The 17,873-nt window shown below is 38.6% G+C and overlaps 2 protein-coding genes across 5 annotated transcripts; both read left to right on the forward strand.

The window, feature by feature from the left end:
* Positions 1–311: 311 nt before the first annotated feature.
* LOC109994192 (sphingosine-1-phosphate phosphatase 1) lies at positions 312–8,277 on the forward strand. Its single transcript, XM_020647420.3, has 3 exons — positions 312–1,340; positions 5,099–5,188; positions 6,345–8,277. Exons 1-3 carry the CDS (start codon positions 666–668, stop codon positions 6,894–6,896), a joined length of 1,317 nt encoding a protein of 438 aa, XP_020503076.1. The 5' UTR covers positions 312–665; the 3' UTR covers positions 6,897–8,277.
* A 1,257-nt stretch (positions 8,278–9,534) lies between these two features.
* abcd4 (ATP-binding cassette, sub-family D (ALD), member 4) lies at positions 9,535–17,844 on the forward strand. Of its 4 annotated transcripts, none has more exons than XM_020647398.3 (20): positions 9,535–9,635; positions 9,912–9,952; positions 10,179–10,297; positions 10,657–10,784; positions 11,571–11,710; positions 11,839–11,955; positions 12,472–12,597; positions 13,014–13,064; positions 13,394–13,488; positions 13,590–13,711; positions 14,224–14,315; positions 14,414–14,503; positions 14,688–14,893; positions 15,446–15,537; positions 15,682–15,718; positions 15,907–15,956; positions 16,092–16,144; positions 16,257–16,333; positions 16,451–16,566; positions 17,271–17,844. In XM_020647398.3, exons 2-20 carry the CDS (start codon positions 9,912–9,914, stop codon positions 17,370–17,372), a joined length of 1,854 nt encoding a protein of 617 aa, XP_020503054.2. In that variant the 5' UTR covers positions 9,535–9,635; the 3' UTR covers positions 17,373–17,844. The 4 variants fall into 4 exon arrangements, with proteins under 4 accessions (XP_020503054.2, XP_065819487.1, XP_065819486.1 ...); XM_065963415.1 differs by having other exon boundaries at positions 9,579–9,635; positions 9,907–9,952; XM_065963414.1 differs by lacking the exon at positions 9,535–9,635 and adding an exon at positions 9,638–9,753 and having other exon boundaries at positions 9,907–9,952.
* Positions 17,845–17,873: the final 29 nt, after the last annotated feature.

Consider the following 17,873-nt stretch of genomic DNA (forward strand, 5'->3'; position numbering starts at 1 on the left):
TTGATTGATTGATTGATAGATAGATCTCTTAGCTGATTTAGACCTGTAAATGCAAAAAATCCAGCTTTCCTTTAGCAAGCAAATGTAGCATTTACTGGAATGGAATAAAAAGACAATATTCTCAGTCTTATTCTTATTCTTATTCTTATTATACTTTACCTGTAACTGTTGGGAATATATTATAATGTGTGCGTGTGTGGATGTGTGTGTGTGTGTGTGTGTGTATGTTAAGTTTTAATACATCTCCAGCAGAGGGGGCACTTCATAATTTCTGCACATGAGTCACAACTATTACCTTCTAACGAAGAAGGAAACGAACCAACGAAGAAGTGAGAGGAATGAAAACAGGAATAACGGCCTGACGCAGTTCTTCGTGTGTTGCATGTTTTAGGATACAAACACTTTACAGTAATGGTTAGCTGTTAAGGACTTTGGATGCGGTCCAAATCCTCAACGTCGGTGTACAAGGTGTGTTTTCTTCAGGTAGTCGTGACTGCTCCGCGCTGCTATCTTTACACATTTAGTTGTTTTTTTTTATCCCGTTAGAGGAAATGCCAAAGCTGCAGAGCTGCACGGATCTCTGAGCTCAACTCGGTGGACATGAACTCCCTTTTTACCACTGAAAAGTGTTGTGTATTTCAGCTGTCTCACTTTTATTTCGAGTAATGGCGAACGAGTTTGTTAAGACTTTTGTCCGGGTGTGTAGAAATCTCCAAGAGCCCTGTCACGTTGCGAGGTTTCAGCAGCTGTGCGGCGTTAAAGGGACGTTTCCGAATAACCCAACCGAGCCGGGCGGCGGACAGTCGGAGCAGGACCGTCCCGAGCTGAGGAAGAGGGTCCAAAGCTCGGAGGGAAGTGTGGGCAATGGAGCAGCTGGGGACGCGACCTCAGCGCAGGTTAACGGGGTGCAGGGTGACAACACGGCGAGGCCCGACGATGAGGCTGGTCTCGACTCGGACACCGCCAGAGCAAAACCCCTCCGGAAAAACTCCCTGACCGGAGACATGGGTCAGGAGTTCCTCATCCACAACAAGTTTCTGTTCTACCTGTTTACGTTTGGGACGGAGCTGGGCAACGAGATGTTCTTCATCGTCTTCTTCCCCTTCCTCTTCTGGAACATCGACGCCCTGGTCAGCCGGAGACTGATCGTGGTGTGGGCCTGGAACCTTTTCGTGGGACAGTCCACCAAGGACATGATCCGCTGGTCCCGGCCAGCCTCCCCTCCTGTGGTGAAGGTGGAGGTCTTCTACAACTCGGAGTACAGCATGCCGTCCACACACGCCATGACAGGGACAGCCATACCCTTCTGTCTCTTCATGCTGACATATGGACGGTGGCAGGTGAGAAACTATTTTATTGAATACATCTGACTCTGCTGTCTGCATATTGACATGGAGTAGATATTAGGCTGGCTAAATAACAGGACAGAAGGGTCAACTGCTTTAGGGGCCCACACTGCATGTTGTCAGGGGCCCAAAATAATAATAATAACTTTATTTATATAGCACCTTTTTAAAAACACAGGTTTACAAAGTGCTTTGACAAACAAGAACAAAGAAAACTAAAGCAAACACAGAAGAACATTAACAACAGCAAGAACATAACAAATGCAAAATACTAAAAATTATTAAATACAATTCAACAGAAAAGAACCCAAAAGTGCACAGTACCCAACAGACATATATAACCCCGACCGTCACAAGAACCATCATAAGAACCCAGGCAACACAAGAACCCAACAACACGAGCTGAGACCAAGAGGAACCAAAGATTTAAAAATATGTAAGAAACTAAAAGAGCTGAAATAACATAAAAAGATAACAGCAAGAAGAAGGTAAGAGCAGTAAAAGAAATAGAAACAAGTGGTTAAAGGATCAAAAAACCCAAAACTATAATATTAATAAAAGTAAATATAAACATGAAACATAAATAGACAAAGTAAGTAAGATAAGGAATTTCCAAGTTAAAACATAAGAGGAGATTAAGATATGAGCATAAATACGAGATAAGAGCATAAATAAAAGAACAGTAAGAAGTAAAAGAAGATAAAAATAGTAAAACCAGTAAGAGAAGACATTAAGAAGAGGCACAAGGTTCATTATTGATTATTACTTAAAAATCTTTTAAGCTTGTACTAATAACTGACATTTCTACTCTTTTATATTTTGTATTGTTAAGTTAAGTTTAAGCTTTAAGTTGTATTTAAATTGACACTTTATATTTAGATTAAAATGTTTCGTTTACTTGCACTGTTTTTAATTTACTGCTCTGTGTGCCTTTGAATTGCTCCCACAGGGACAAATAAAGTCTTTTTTTAATTTGAATTTTATCAACCAATATATCAATGACTTAATTAAAGTTTGTAAAAGTAACCTTCAGAGTGGTCAAACTGAAGCACTGACATTGAAAATAACTACAGGAGTTCTCTGAATAAATAGCTCAGTTTATGTGGTAAACCATGCCCTCACGCATCCTTGTTCTTCCTCTCTTATCAAATTTGTTGACGCACTGCCTGAGCAAAAAAAACGATAGGCAAAATTATACAAAGACTTCAGTGTGAGAAATCTTCTGTTTTTTTGTCTCATATAGGCGGCAGCGTCAAAGTGTTGCCTTGTTTAAAAACAGTTCATTTTGTTAATTCTTGTCAGTCTTGTCATGCTTACACAGATATGTTTCTTAAGTGACACAAACTTACAGGCCCTTTGCACACACGTCACCAGGGAACAATTCAAGCTGACCTAAGGTGTCCTCAAAGAACAAACAGGATGCACACACTGTGCGCAAAAGGTTGGAGGAATGGTGGTTTACACAGGGGCCCCCCTGCAGTGTTTGTCCCGCTCTGAGCCAGTACACTATGTGGAATTATGATATGTTATTACAGATTGCTTGTTCTAGCCTTGATCCACAGGATATGATCATGTTTTGATAACCAGTTTATGCATCTAAGGTGCCTGAGGAGGAATCCAAAGAATCAATGTATTTTGTTCAGATTTAAATCGCAATAATAAAGAAACGGACCACATAACCTGGCATAATAATAATAATAATAAAAGCCATCATGTTATTTTTCTCCCTATCCCCTCAGTACCCAGTTTAGTGGGTCAGTTGAAAAAGCACAGGCCGCCTTTAAATCTCTGTTAATCCTCGTTGCTGACTAAGGTATGAAGCTCTACATCCCAGCCAGAATCATAAGAAGAAAAGAAATGCATACAAGTTATTGTGTGTGCTCAATACATTACATGGAAAACATTCCTTTGTAAGGGCAGGGTGTGTCAGAGCAGTTCAGGTGTGGAGTGAAGAGGTAGATATGTTTTAAGATAAACAAAGACTTGCTGTTCAACATTGTCAGAGAGAGAGAGAGAGAGAGAGAGAGAGAGGAAGAAGAGGAAGTTTCAAAGCCGCAGTAAACTCTTCGATGCAAATGAAGAAAGTTAGACAGTCAGAGGGAGAGGAGGACACATTTCCAGTGTCTTTTCTGGTTAAGATCAAAGAACGCAGGTCTGGATTGTAACTGCTCTATCAGGGGTTCAGATAGTAAAGGGGGGGTCTAGTATCAGTCAGGTCCATAGACAGGTCAGGTCACAGCTCAAAGTAATGAAATGTGTTCATGTACTGATAGGACTGTCACCGTTCGGTTTTTCTACCCTCATGGTTGTGCAAACAGATAAACAATGTAGAGCAGCTAAAGAAGAACTGAATACGTCACATCCAAAGATTTGATATAATAATAGATTCTTACCATAGACTGAAAATATGGTTCTTCTTACATGTGCATAACAAAATACCATAGTTTTCAAACTGGAGGTTATTACACTTCTCTAATAGTTTTTACTTCAATCAGCTCCACTGAGTCCTATAGACTCATTCTGATACTGATAATTGCATTTTTTTTTTTTTATCTCATTTAAAGTATTTCATGTCTATTTGTCTTTGAAACAACTTCATTTATACAAAGTTTACTCTGAATTATTTAATTTAGCCAATGACCAGGATCATTTAACAGTTCATAATTCAACTTGTCGGGTGGAAAAAACGTCTTTCTTAGACACTTTTTCTAAACTGCCTCAAAAGTATTTTGTTGTTTTTCACTCTTAGTTATTGAGCGACACATACAAACCCATACTGACTCACTGGCTAAATGATCAAACAGCTCTGTACTATATTTAGGCAGGAGTTTGCAAAGAAGAGTTGTTTGTGATTCGATCAAAGACAGAAAGAAGGAATCAGCAGCCCCTGCTACACTAATTTCAAAGTGACACATTCATGGCGTACAATGCCTTTATGTCCTCTGTCATACCAATCTCTGCAAATCAGTCTCCGCCTGCATCCTAAACATACTATATGTTTAGTCTTTAAAAAAAAGGAATGCATCAGTTGTATTACTCCAAACATAAAAACTGTGCCCCTAAATTGCCATTTAAATGTATTTAAATCGAGCGCATCAGGACAGAAGCACTAAGAAGATGAAGTGTTTTTCCTTTTCTAACTGTTGTACACCCTCACAAGGGCCTTAAGCTAAACACGGGAAGAGTTGTCTGAACTTCCTAAACTCCTCTGGTGTCAGCAAGGTCACAGACTTCGAGGGAGCTGAAACATTTCCGAGAACGAGGTCACAAAAGACCAGATAAGATGCAGACCATAAACAGCTTCCAGGGAAATAGGAACATTCAAAGTCTTGGGTCGTTAAGTTTAGCTGAGCTAATGTTCGACCTGGGATATTAATGACCCTTAGTTGGCTGGTCAGCCCTGAAATATCTCAACAACTATTAGTTGAATATCTGTGAAATAAACTGTAATACTGATCTCATGCTAACATGCTGATCTAAGATGTTGAACAACATAATACCTGCTATACATGAGCATGTTAACATTTTCACTGTGAGCATGTTAACTAGCAATTTAACTCAAGCTTTACATTTCTGTGGGAATTATTTCACCTTAATACTTTTGAAATTAGTATGAACTGTTGTTTTCCAAAGCTAGAATTTCTTCTGGTAGAAGTTGTATATTTTGAAGGCTCATCTTCAGACACCTTTGTACTTCACGTTCATTTTTTAATGTCATGTCTTTCTGTTGTTCTGTGTTTTTTTTTCTACAGTACCCCTTCCTCTTCGGTTTATCGGTGGCTCTCAGCTGGAGCATTCTGGTCTGTGTAAGCAGAGTCTACATGGGGATGCATTCCATTCTGGTAAGTACACTAAATCAAATAAATGAAATAATGAACCTCTGACTTGTGGACAGCGCTGAATGAAAAGAAGCACTGCCTTCAGTTCTTGTTTATGTGTCATCATGTACCTGTTGCAACACATCATGCCTTGACATATTGATGAGGACACCTTCAAACAACAATCTAAAAGCCAGAGAAATAATATGTACATGATTACTGCAGGTGGACTGATTCATTCGTTTTTACAAATGTTAACGTAGGTGCATCACATTCACGTGCAACACATACTCCTGACCCATTTATGGTGTTAATAGCATACACAGGAGCTGGTCATTCTTTATTCATGGGATATTCTCAGTAAGCAGAACCAATAAAAAAAAAAAAAAGAATCAAAGCCAGTAGATAAGGTTTGATTAGATCCAGAAGCCAGGCAACTGATGAAAGCAGATTTTATGTTTATGTTTTATGTTCTACAAAAGGAACACCTATGTTCCCACCAGCAGATTATCTGATGTTCTACAAGATATTGGGATAAAGACTAATCAGTGTAATTATTTGTGTTTTCTTTCTCAAATCTGCCATGTTAAAAGCACTTTTCTGGATATTATGAACAAACATAAACATTTAAGATGCTCCGCGCTCATTTTTCTTCTACCGTGGGGATGATCTGCTGAAATTAGACGTGGGAATATGACCTGAAAGAAAATGGGTAAAAAAAACGATGGTGGGGGTAGATTTGATCCTTTACAGAAGGCTTATGTTTTACTGTAACTGCACGGCTACGTTCCAATGTAATGTTACAAACTTCTATGATAGGTCTGTAGCTTCAGTGGTCGCAAATATTAGGAACTAGCGATGTAGTTTCACCCCTGCAAACCACAACAGCCGCCGATGACGCAAAATGACGATTTTTGTCTCATCGGAGGCTCCTTGTCAGACTTTAAAATACAAAGATATCCCGTCTCAGGGGGAAATGAGGGCGGGATGCACGACCATTAAAAATACTACCAAGTTTCTAATGATACAAAGCTTAATGCGAATGGGTGAAGTATCCCTTTAAAGGGCCAGTACTTTGAGAACATCAGGCAGGAGTGTAAATTCAAGTATAACATTGTTCAAATAGTTTTTCCTTGTGCATACTCCTGGTCTTGAAATAACTTGTGCCCCTGTGTTGCAGGAGGTTATTACTGGCTTCCTCTACAGCCTTCTTATTCTAGCCTTCTTCCAGCCAATTTTGGAAAAGATCGACAACTTCTACATGACGGACCACTATGCTCCACTGGTGATCATCGTTTCACATGTGAGTCTGGGACTCATGGCTTTCTCTCTGGATTCGTGGAGCACCTCCCGAGGCGACACAGCTCAGGCTCTGGGCACCGGGGCAGGAGCTGCTTTGGCCTCCTATGTGAACCACCAATTGGGGCTGCTGCTGGATCCACCACTGTCGGCCCTTCCTCTTACTCTACCGCCACTCAGCATCAGCATGGTGCTTCTCTCCCTGCTGCGCTTTGCCATCGGGGTCGCTGTAATCCTTGTTACCAGAATGATTATGAAAGCGGTGACTATTCCGTTCCTATGCCAACTGTTCGGGCTGTCGTCAGATGATGTAAGACAAGTGAGGCAGCACATGAAAGTAGAGTTGCCGTACCGCTACATTGTCTACAGTGTTGTTGGTTTCAGTTGTGTCAGTGTGGTGCCTCTCCTCTTCAGGATCTTAAACCTCGCCTGAGTGTTTTGTGCAAACTGTAATTTTTACTGCTGAAAGGATGAAGGCAAACAGCACTTACAGAAAAATGCTGCTTTGAGAAATATATGAAAATGTCATAGAGCGTCATTGTGGCCTAAAAACAAAAAACTAACAAACCAATGAGCCAGACTGTTGCACTGGGCAACATATTCAACCATTCATTTTTCTGACTGGATCCCACATCCCTCAAATGAAATACACCAAGTGTGTATCAATCCATGGCTGAAAGTAGTTCCCAGCAAAAAACAGTATTTATTTCTGTTTCAGTATTAACATTGAAAACGAGAATGATTACAGCTTTTAAAAAGTTCTAAGTATTTATTTGTTTCCCTTTTTAAAATAAATTTTAGTCTTCAGGATCCAATGGTATCTGGGCCAGAGCCAGTCTGAGAGTGGTCAGAAAGCTCTGAGAGAATCAGTTAACTATTGTAGTTTTTATTTCTTTAGAACATCACCAGCCTTATCCTTAAAGATCCACCTGTGGGCAACAACTTCAAGTGTTAACTGGAACTTTATCTATCAGATGTACTGTAATGATGCTTGCATTCATTATTGAGGAATATATTGCACATGTTCATTGTTTGATTAAAACATGGGATCATATTTTATTAGAGAATTCCATGCTCGAAAAATAAAACCAAACAATGAATCGGTGATGTGTGAAACTAGTTCACTTCATTTCTTATTTTTGCTTTGCGTCAATCAAGTCCGCCTGGAAGCGTTAAAATACAGGAAGTGTTTTAGCTCATGGGTGTCAGGGTAGTTAGATGATCTCTATTTAAATCTCAAAGATGTTTTTTGTGGTCTTTGAAAAGGCTCGTTGTTTCATTACAGTTCTTTGTCATTGTCACAGTAAAAACTATCGTGTCATGTTTCTTTTGTACATCTTTTTGCTTTTTTTGAAAAACATTTGTATTTTTTAGTCCAAATGTCAGTCAAGTAATGAGCATTTGAATGCATAAATTAAAATGACCTGTATTTTTGATGAAGTATTTTGCCATTTAAATTAACTTGACCTGATCTATTGCTCTAGAAAAAACCCCACAAATCTTTATGATTCATACTTGATTTCTAAGAATTCCAGTAAGGAAAAGATTCCTGCTGCCCTACAGTGTATGAAACACTTGTAAAACTTTCTCAACTGTTTGTTATTTGCTGTTGTATTTTACCATTAATGCTTTACTCCTATATCCATGTGATAATACTAATGAATAAGCATTTATACTCATATCATCATCCAGTACTCGTTGAAATCAATAGCTCAATTTCATCCATTCTCTGATCTTTTTCTGTCACACAAGGACTCTATGTTATGGAAAAATGTGCAAAGAAGGAGAATAAAATATTACAAAATAAGAAAAAAGAACAATTTCAATGTGTTTTATTTTCAAACGGGCTCTAATGTATCTTAATCTATCACTTAAAAAGAGGGCTGTTAGATTAGGGAATCTGGGATATTGATGTGTGTTTTGCTTTTTGGTACTTGATCATGGATTACGTTTAATCTGCCGTCAGATCGCTGGCAAGAGATTTTCTGTAGGCTGGAGAACAACCTTTGATCCGTCATCAAGAAATCAATAATTAGAAATAAATTAAGTATATACTCTGTTTAAAATATGATCTATTAGGGTCACACCAATAACTAATACATATACATTACTTCCATACATGTGAAGTACACAAAATGCATTATTTTCACATTCTGCTATTAAAACTCAAAATACAAGTCAATAGTGAGAGAAGACACAGTGAAGGCAGTATGGGAACACATTGGGTTCATGCTTAACCTTTGAACTGCTTAGATAAGGTTTTAGGTCTTTATCTGGTTTGTAACCCACGCGTACATCCAGCCGAGTCATGGCCTTTGTCCACGCTGTCTTTTTAAATTGAACTTTGTGTGATGGCTCCATTGGACATCCTGATAGAAAGAATTCACAGAGGTCAGAATATGACCCAAGTCCCCTATAACATCTGACTTTGTACATGTATACATAAAATAGTCAAACTGTAAATATCAGTATCTGTCAACAATAATAAAGCCACAGAAGTCTGATAAGAACAAGTTTTCCATACTGAATTTGAATTTCCTTGTTTCAGGTAGCCTACCACACAGCGTGACTGCAGAGTAGGCTACCCACAGAGAGTAGTCACCCACTGACAGGTCCTTGGCTTGCTATTACACAACCCCAAGGTCATAAGGTCGATACCAGATTGTAGAGGGTAATTGTTTTATTTGAAGTAGCCCAAATAATAAATTCATGTTTCATTAATGCTTCATTTTAGATTTCTTTATTTAACTGAACAGACACATGGATATAGGCCTAAACAAAACCCCAAGAGCATTAATATGACTGGGTTATACAAAACTAAAATTGTGACCTTAATATTGACAGTCTATGTTTGTGACTAGCCGTACACCCTGCACATAAAATAAACCACTAGGCCACTGTCTACCGACCTGTCAATGTAATCATCTAAGACTATCACAAGGGTTGCATGGCACCACAAGACTACGCAAAAGAAGCAAAAAAAATGTAATGCACCAAGGCTGCTTTTCTGGCGCTTCGTTGTATTATCATCGATTTTTTTTCTTTTGCGTTTACTTTTCTTTAACCTTTTATTTTGAAAAAATATGAAACCACTTCACCGGACGTCCGGACTCTTACTTTTACCAAAACATCCTACTTAGCTTCAGACACCCGCGGGGGTAGATTCAGCAAGGTAATGTACAGAGAGATGATGCTTAAAGTTTGTAAAAGCTTCTTCAGGTGACCGTGAAAGTCAGACGAGAGTCGCTGTTTCGAGTAGAATCGTGTTCGTCATCTGTCGGTAACTCTCGGTAAATGTCGGCAGGTTTTCTCTTTAGCTCGTGTAGATGTTTGTTAAGACTCAACTTTGAACTGTAGATAGATAGTAGTAAATAATTGGAGTTCGTAAACTGCATGTAAAGTGTCATTTCATCATGCATACTTATTGAATCCCCTGTTCCCAGTGCAGATGCCTCGTGTGGGAAAGTCAAATGGCAGAGGGACAAAAAGGTAAGATACGAGATTTACCTGTTTATATATTAGGCCTATATGTTTTTAACACGGTTGTCTTTTAATCCCTTGCTACTTTATCTTAATGTCTAACTAATGTTCTTTCTAAGGTCATAACAAAACCAGGCGCGTAAAACACAATATAGCCTACATTTAAATATTAGTAGGTAAAGTATTTGTCCTTGTTCCTATGCTTATGATTTTTTTTGTTTCTCTTGCTCCGCAGGCCAAAGTTAGACTGGAAGTTTGTGCAGAGGTTGTGCAGCATCCAGAAGGTTCTGTACCCATCATGGGCCAGTCAAAGTGTTCTGATGTTTGGGACACTGCTTGTTGTCACACTGACAGGTAACTATTTTTATGCTGCTGAATACTTTTTTATGCAAGAAGAGAAGTTTAGTAGTCCAACAGGTTAAAAAAAGAAAAGAAAACTGTAATCATCAGATCTACTAGCTGTCAAATGACTGTAAATATTATATCTCTTATGAAGCCACATCATGAGACTCACTCAATGCCTGTCAGCAGTCCACCAACCCCTTTAGATCACCCTGGACTGCAGTCAGTGCATGGTTTTTTTTTTTTTTACTGCTGACCTTTAGCTGTAAGTGTTGCCCAATTTTTCCCCGTGTGACTTTACGACTCCCTGTTTGAGCTGTTTCCCAGCAATGTGCTAACGCATCTTTTTTTTTTTTTTTGTCTGTCAACAGAGCAGCTGATAATTTACCAAGTGGGTGTCCTCCCAAGCTACTTCTACAGAGTGCTGGGAGACAAAGATTACTCTGGCTTCAGGAATCTGGTGGGCACAGCAATGGTGCTCATTTTGGTCAACTCCACAGTAAGTTAAAGGCGTGCGCAGGAAAACAGTGGACGACATACCTCCTGACAAAAAAAAAAAAAAAATCTGAACGTACCTGCAAAGTTCAAGCATTTACGATGTCAACTACACATCACTCTAATCTCTCTTATCATTTTCCATTGTCTATCTCTGCTACTGATTAGTTTGCAACCTCAGTGAATTGATAATATTATCAGTACCTTCACATTTAGATTAGTACTTTTGGATTCTGCGCAATAGCTGTCTATTTGACCCATATATCTAACAGTGATTAAAATGAGCTTTGATGATATGTAGTTTCCCGTGATTAATCTTCACACAGATTTAGTGTAAACTCTTTATGTAACTTACTGAAACGAGCAGATTCATTTATCCGTTTGAATAAATTTCATATTCGCTAAGTTGACTTGTTTCTTATAATGTCGAGCATTGCATTGCAAAATTACTAGAAACAAATGTGAACAGATGCGACATAAAAAAATGAAAGGCATACCAGTAGTTTTTAATGTTTTATTGCGTGACATTGATTGTTACGAGGTCAGCACAGTCTGACATGTTCATTTACAACCTGCACACACTTCACCTGATCTGATAAACTCAGTGTTACATTTATCTATAAATTCTACGTAAAGTCTTAAACAACAGATTTTTTTTAAGGGGTAAACAGCAGCATAATGCCTCCTCTTAGAAATCTTTTTTCATACTCTCTGTGTCATATACTTACAGTTTATTGTTGCTGATAGACATCTTTCTTTCTCTGTATGTTTTCCACTCTTCCTCTCCCAGTTAAAAAGTCTGGACCAGTACATTTGTAATCAGATGTATCTTAACTGGAGGAAGACGTTAACTGAGAGCCTCCACACGGCGTACTTCCAGGGCCGAGTCTATTATACACTCAATGTACTCCGAGAGGACGTAGACAACCCGTAAGCTTTTTCCTTCCTTCTTGAAAGACTCAAATATCATCGTGTTTATTAATGCACATGAAAAACTTTTATCTGAAACTATTGGAATGGATTTGTTTCTTCTTTGTGTGTCTTTGTGTAATTGGCAGCGACCAGAGAATCAGTCAGGATGCAGAGAGGTTGTGTAAGCAGATGAGCACCATGGCCAGTCGTTTGATTGTGTCACCTTTCACACTGGCTTACTACACCTACCACTGCTTTTATAGGTGAGTTTGGACAATCAGAACAGAAATACTTAATTATTCCCAGGGGGGAAATTCTGTACAGTGGCACTCTTAATATTAAATCACACTAATGCTACATTTATTGCCTTTGAGGTTGAAGTCAAAGTGTCATCTGGTACAAACTCGTGTTCTGTTATGGTATCAACATTTACAGACACATTAGACAAATACTTTGCTTCAGAGAGTCACATGAACATCTGTAAAGATAGAGAAAAGGAACTGTAATGAATCAGTCAGTTCTATTTACCATTTTAAGTCATTGCAAGTACTCTTTGTAGTTGAAGAGAAAAGACAGTTCTCCTGTATTCTGTGACTGTTAATTAATATAATGAATGAGAGGGAAAGACATTTAAGTGACTGCAGCTCAAAACTTAATTGAATTGAGTCCAAAAAGTTTGCCATGTAACTGTAGCAAGATGACTCTCAAACTTTAATTTCTTTGATTAAACTATTTTTTTCTTGTTTATTTATTATACTTTTTTTTATTTTTCTCTGCAGCACCGGCTGGATCGGTCCTGTGAGTATCTTTGGCTACTTTGTGATCGGGACCATCACCAATAAAATGCTCATGGGGCCAATTGTGTCGACTCTGTTCGAACAAGAGAAATTAGAGGGAGACTTCAGGTAGGATTTGCATGGAATTCAACGTGTATGAAATGACAAACGCATAACTTTCTGTGTCAATAAGAACATGTGCTGATGGACAAGCGGAGCAGGACTGACTTAAATGTAAGGGGTCGGGTGTTTCTCCTGCTTTGAGATGAAGATTTTATTGTTCAATTTGTTAAGAGGAAGTTTTCTGTGGACTGTGGCCCAGAGCTTTTACCATTTCAGGAAATAACACAGGATATGTGTCAACTATAAAAAGAGGAATAGTTATAAATTCAAACTGTCACAAAGAACCAATACAATCGTACAACAATGTAAAACAGTTAATATTTTTTTTTACAGTTACCATTACATTTAAAAATTGCCCGGTGGCTGATTTTGTTACTTGGAAGGTTGAAACATTTTTTTAAAGCTGTGTTGTGTATCTCCAGGTTCAAGCACATGCAGATCCGTGTCAACGCAGAGTCTGCAGCTTTTTACAGGTGAGGCACTTGATGTAAACGGCAGGGTCGAACTTAATGTCTCTATTTTTGTGTTTTTTTTCAAATAAAAAAAACCAAAGCATACCAGTGATGACATGTGTCTGTTGCCATTGCTGAAATGGAATTATTTCCAGGAAGTTTGTACAATCATAACGGAATAACTTAGATAAAAAATGTACTTGGTGTTATTTTCCTCTTTAAAAAAAACAAAAAAACAACTTTATATAATGTGGTACTTTCTTGCTCATTCTGACACATCAAATCAAAGTGATCACAGAGTGAAAGTAGACTTGGGGAAAAAAAAAAATGCTGCTGTCTGTGTTTTTCAGAGCGGGTAAAGTGGAGCACATGAGGACCGACCGCAGACTGCAGGCGCTTCTGCAAACTCAAAAGAGTCTAATAAACAAAGAGCTCTGGCTTTATAGTAAGAACACCCTACACACCTACAAACCTGCTCACACACATATTGTACTGCTCGATTTCATTAAAAGTTGTGTAGTTAACCTCTGGCTCCTTCTCTCTCAGTTGGGGTGAACACGTTCGACTACCTTGGAGGTTTTCTCAGCTACATCATCATCGCCATTCCCATCTTCACAGGACTCTATGATGGCCTCACTCCCGGTGAGCTCAGTGCGCTCATCAGTAAGGTAGGCTTGTTTTTTAAATTTTTTTTAAATCATGTTCATTAATCTGTTTATTTGTATCCATTCAGTAGAGATGTCAGTACTCCGCTGGTCTCAGCTTTAACAATTATTCAATCTGTATCAAGAAACGACAAAAATAGATGAAACATAAATGAAAGTTAGAATTAATATAAAAATACACAAGTTTAAACAAAGTGTCATTGCAAATAAGTTATAAAATGGCAGAGATTATCCTATCATAGAGGTGATGGCTGAAAGTGTATCTGTTCCAAATGTATCCACTAGGTGGCAGCAAATACTTTCTCTCCTATCAAGACGGCTGCTTCCTCTCTTTCAAATCAAATGCCTGTAGTCAGACAAAGAACTCACTTTGAAATGTCTAAGTAATTATTAATTATTATTTGTTCATTCTGTTGTGTACTTTCCTTGTCTTAGGGTATTATTCAGAGTTTAAACATTAATACACATTTATAAAACTTTCCCCTCGGCTTCTCCCTCACCTTGTTCATATTCAGAACGCCTTTGTCTGCATCTACTTGATAAATGGCTTCACACAGCTAATAGACCTGTCGACCACTCTGTCAGACGTGGCTGGATACACCCACAGGTATCTCATCGCATACTTAAATTCACTCCATGGAAGACAGATGATGACAACAGCTTTTGAGCTGAATCGGTGTGTTTGTGTGTGTGTGTTGTGGGCAGGATTGGCGAGCTGAGGGAAGTTATGGAAGACATCCTACGCAAGCAGTGCGACTATGACCCGGCATCAGGGGAAAGCTACGACTTTGACAGGTTTGTGGGAGAGCTTTTATATCTGTCATTGCTCTGAAAAAGTTCAGTCGAAAGAGGATGAAGCATCAGGGAGCATTTCAAAGAATAAGACAGAAAAAGGGAGACAGAACATAACAATTAAATATGAAGTACTTTGATTTAAGCTTATCTGCCTTTCTGTTTTTTATTGAATTTCTCCACTTAGTGACTTCAATGTCCATGCGGGCCCAGCGGACACTGCCTTCATCCTGGACAATCTTTCATATAAATCTCCGTACTCAGACCAGCTGCTGGTGGAGGATCTGAGTCTGAAAATCAGCCAGGGTTCACATCTGCTGGTGGTGGGGAACACAGGCACGGGCAAGACATCACTGCTGAGGGTCCTCAACCGACTGTGGGAGGCACACAGCGGTGAGAAAGCAGCGACACTGAGAATGAAGTTTAATTGATTTAGTCTGTTTAACGTGAGTCAAGACAGGACACAGAGAGTTTGCACATAAACGACTGAAGCTTATAAAAAGAAATCATGTGTATTCTCTAGTTCTAGAAAATGTAGAGGTCCTCTGTGTTGTGGGTATTTGCTTTATACTTCACTTAATCCTTCAAACATATATCTTAAGTTAAACAACAACCCGTAAACATGTTTTTAAAAAGCCCACAGATCCAGCATATGGACATTTTAGTGAGAGACATTTAAATAACGTCCCTTAAATATTTTGTAAGGGACATATGGGCCAAGGATTCAAAGCTCCTACTACAAGTTTTGTTTTAAACAATCCAATCTGTGTTTATGGATAGTAGTAGGAGAAACACATCTGTGATGTTTGCTGTTTTCTGTACAGATTACTTCTAGTAAAAAAGCTGAGGGTGGCTCTGTTTTTGTTGGAATTCTTTTGAAACAAAGAAATACAAAGTATATCATAAAGATCAAAGAATCAACAGAAAGACTTTTTCACTCCTCAGGTTTTGTCCAAATGACCACGTGCTTTGGGCCCAGAGGAACCCTCTTCCTGCCTCAGAAACCGTACCTGACTGATGGCACACTGCGTGAACAGGTTACCGTCTCTCCCTCTGTTGTTTGTCTTTTCGGGTTGTTTCTCTCTCCAGCCTGTAACACATCATACAGTAAACCAATGAACACAAATACAATGCTTGGAATAGACTAAAGAAGGACTAACTGTATTTCTCCCCTCTTACAGGTGATTTACCCATTGAAGGATATTTACCCTGCATCAGGTAGCACATTTCATTCTGAACTGTATAAGATTTATATATGATTATATATATATATATATATATATATAACATTCATTTTTATATCAATCAAAAAAAGAGATCATGGTTTTGTGTTGTGACTTTGTAAAGATGTTGATTTCTGTACTTAGTAAAATAAGGGATCATAAAGAGAGCTTCCTGTTTTTCAGGGTCAGTGGACGATGACAGAATTATTCAGTTTCTGGAACTAGCTGGAGTGGTGAGGGACTGACAAAATATCCCTTTGAACTATATCTATAGATTTTTTTTTGTAAATTGATTTACTAACTTTATTTAAATTATTTTCAATATGGTCTTTCACCGACCTTGAATCGAACCGCTTTATGTGATCCAGTCCAGCCTCCTGAAGCGGACCGGCGGTCTGGATGAAAAGGTTGAGTGGAACTGGTAAGATTAAATACAAGACACAAAAACTATTTTAGCTGAATAAATAAATGTGTACTTTGTTTTTTTCTGGGTAGTAGTGATTCATTAGTGATGAATACGATTTTCTCTGCAGGTATGATGTTCTGTCTCCAGGTGAAATGCAGCGTCTCTGCTTTGCACGACTTTTCTACCTGCAGCCTAAATATGCAGGTGTGTTATTCTGAACACTTCTGATTAGCAATTCAGATGTGATGTTTGCACATTAAAGGCGACCCAGATGTAGTTTCCTATCATTTTAAGTTTTACATACTCAGTTACTCTTTTCAGTGTTGGATGAGGCCACCAGTGCTTTGACAGAAGAGGCAGAAGCTCAGCTCTACCGCACCTGTAAACAGCTGGGCATGACTTTGATCAGTCTGGGACACCGTAGCAGCCTGGAGAAGGTACACTGAACACACGTGTGTCCAGCTTGAAAGTAGTGCTGCATTCGTGTGCTGCTCGGGTGGTCCAAGTTTCCGAGTTTAGAAGTCGTTCTTCTGACTTCATTGTGTTCACGTGATTTCATTTCGGAAAGTCGGAATGTTGTAACAACAGCACAAAAAAGCGTCGACGCTACGAAGAAGATCAGTGAAATGTTACTGTTAAAGTGATATTTGAGCAAAAAGGTAATGTGCAATACTTGAATTAATAAAAAGTATGTTAACATTAACAAAACATATTTTGCCCCCCATTTGATGAAGATTCTGACGTCAAGTTGGGAAGTCGGGTACCTTATTTATTCCGAGTTTCCGATTTGTTGTTCGGACTTAAGCAGGTGTTCATGTGCATTTTACAACTCGGAAACTCCTTTTTTTCCAATGTGTCCGACACCACATGAATGCAGCATTAAATGATGCATCTGCATCACCGCAGGCAATTTTGCACCGAAAACAACAATTTAGATATTAAAATGGAGAAATGTGCAACCTGAGGCCACTTTATCAACGTCTATATATCTCCTGCATAGTTCAACTTGTGCTTTTTTTTTTCACTCCCTAAAAATATTTAGTTTGATTAATTCATCCCTCTTCGTCTCCCTTCTCCTACTTTGTTTTCAAGTCTGTAAAAATCTAAGTTAAGATATTAATTCTGCCTCTCTGTCTCACAGTTTCATGATGTCCAGCTGAAACTATGCGGAGAGGGTCGGTGGGAGTTAACCAAGTTAAAAGGAGGCAGCGGGAGTCCCAACCTCAGAGTAGAAGACACATGACGGCAACGTCATCACTTTGGACATGCTGGAAGCATCAGATCAGAAAGCACTCCTGAATTCCTCGGTTGCTTTTATTCAAGAGCGCCTCCTTAAGGTACTATATAACCCAGTTACTCAGAAGGACAACTAAAATGTATGTGTTTGTTTTTTTACTGGTTTGCCTGGTCACTTAAGAGGTTGAGAAAATGGGCAGGAGTGCAGCAGTTTGAGGACATTTGCGAATACTTCTGAATATTTTGGTTGAGCTCTCCTTCCTGATAAACAAAAACTCTTCTCAATCAATGACTTGGATGACTTCACGGTGGTCAAGAGTATATTCACCTACTACGACAACGATTCAGAAAAGAAAGACACTTTGGACTTCTCTTTTTGTAAATCTTATTGTTTATTTATGAGATTATTTTTGTGTATGTTTACAATCACTACTTTGGGTAAAATGATTCTAATTTTGTATTAAAAACACACTTTCTCATCTTTTTGTAAATCCTTTTAAAAGCACGA

Source organism: Labrus bergylta, chromosome 15 (assembly GCF_963930695.1).
Source record: "Labrus bergylta chromosome 15, fLabBer1.1, whole genome shotgun sequence".
In the NCBI taxonomy this organism is placed as follows: domain Eukaryota; kingdom Metazoa; phylum Chordata; class Actinopteri; order Labriformes; family Labridae; genus Labrus; species Labrus bergylta.

What these genes read in the sequence shown, in the direction of transcription:
- LOC109994192 (XM_020647420.3), top strand. Translation starts at nt 666, where the DNA reads ATGGCGAACGAGTTTGTTAAGACTTTTGTCCGGGTGTGTAGAAATCTC. An exon ending in TGACATATGGACGGTGGCAG is followed by an intron (nt 1,341 to 5,098) that starts GTGAGAAACTAT and finishes TTTTTTCTACAG; the next exon opens with TACCCCTTCCTCTTCGGTTT. An exon ending in TGGGGATGCATTCCATTCTG is followed by an intron (nt 5,189 to 6,344) that starts GTAAGTACACTA and finishes CCTGTGTTGCAG; the next exon opens with GAGGTTATTACTGGCTTCCT.
- abcd4 (XM_020647398.3), top strand. Translation starts at nt 9,912, where the DNA reads ATGCCTCGTGTGGGAAAGTCAAATGGCAGAGGGACAAAAAG. An exon ending in AATGGCAGAGGGACAAAAAG is followed by an intron (nt 9,953 to 10,178) that starts GTAAGATACGAG and finishes CTTGCTCCGCAG; the next exon opens with GCCAAAGTTAGACTGGAAGT. An exon ending in TTCTGGAACTAGCTGGAGTG is followed by an intron (nt 15,957 to 16,091) that starts GTGAGGGACTGA and finishes TATGTGATCCAG; the next exon opens with TCCAGCCTCCTGAAGCGGAC.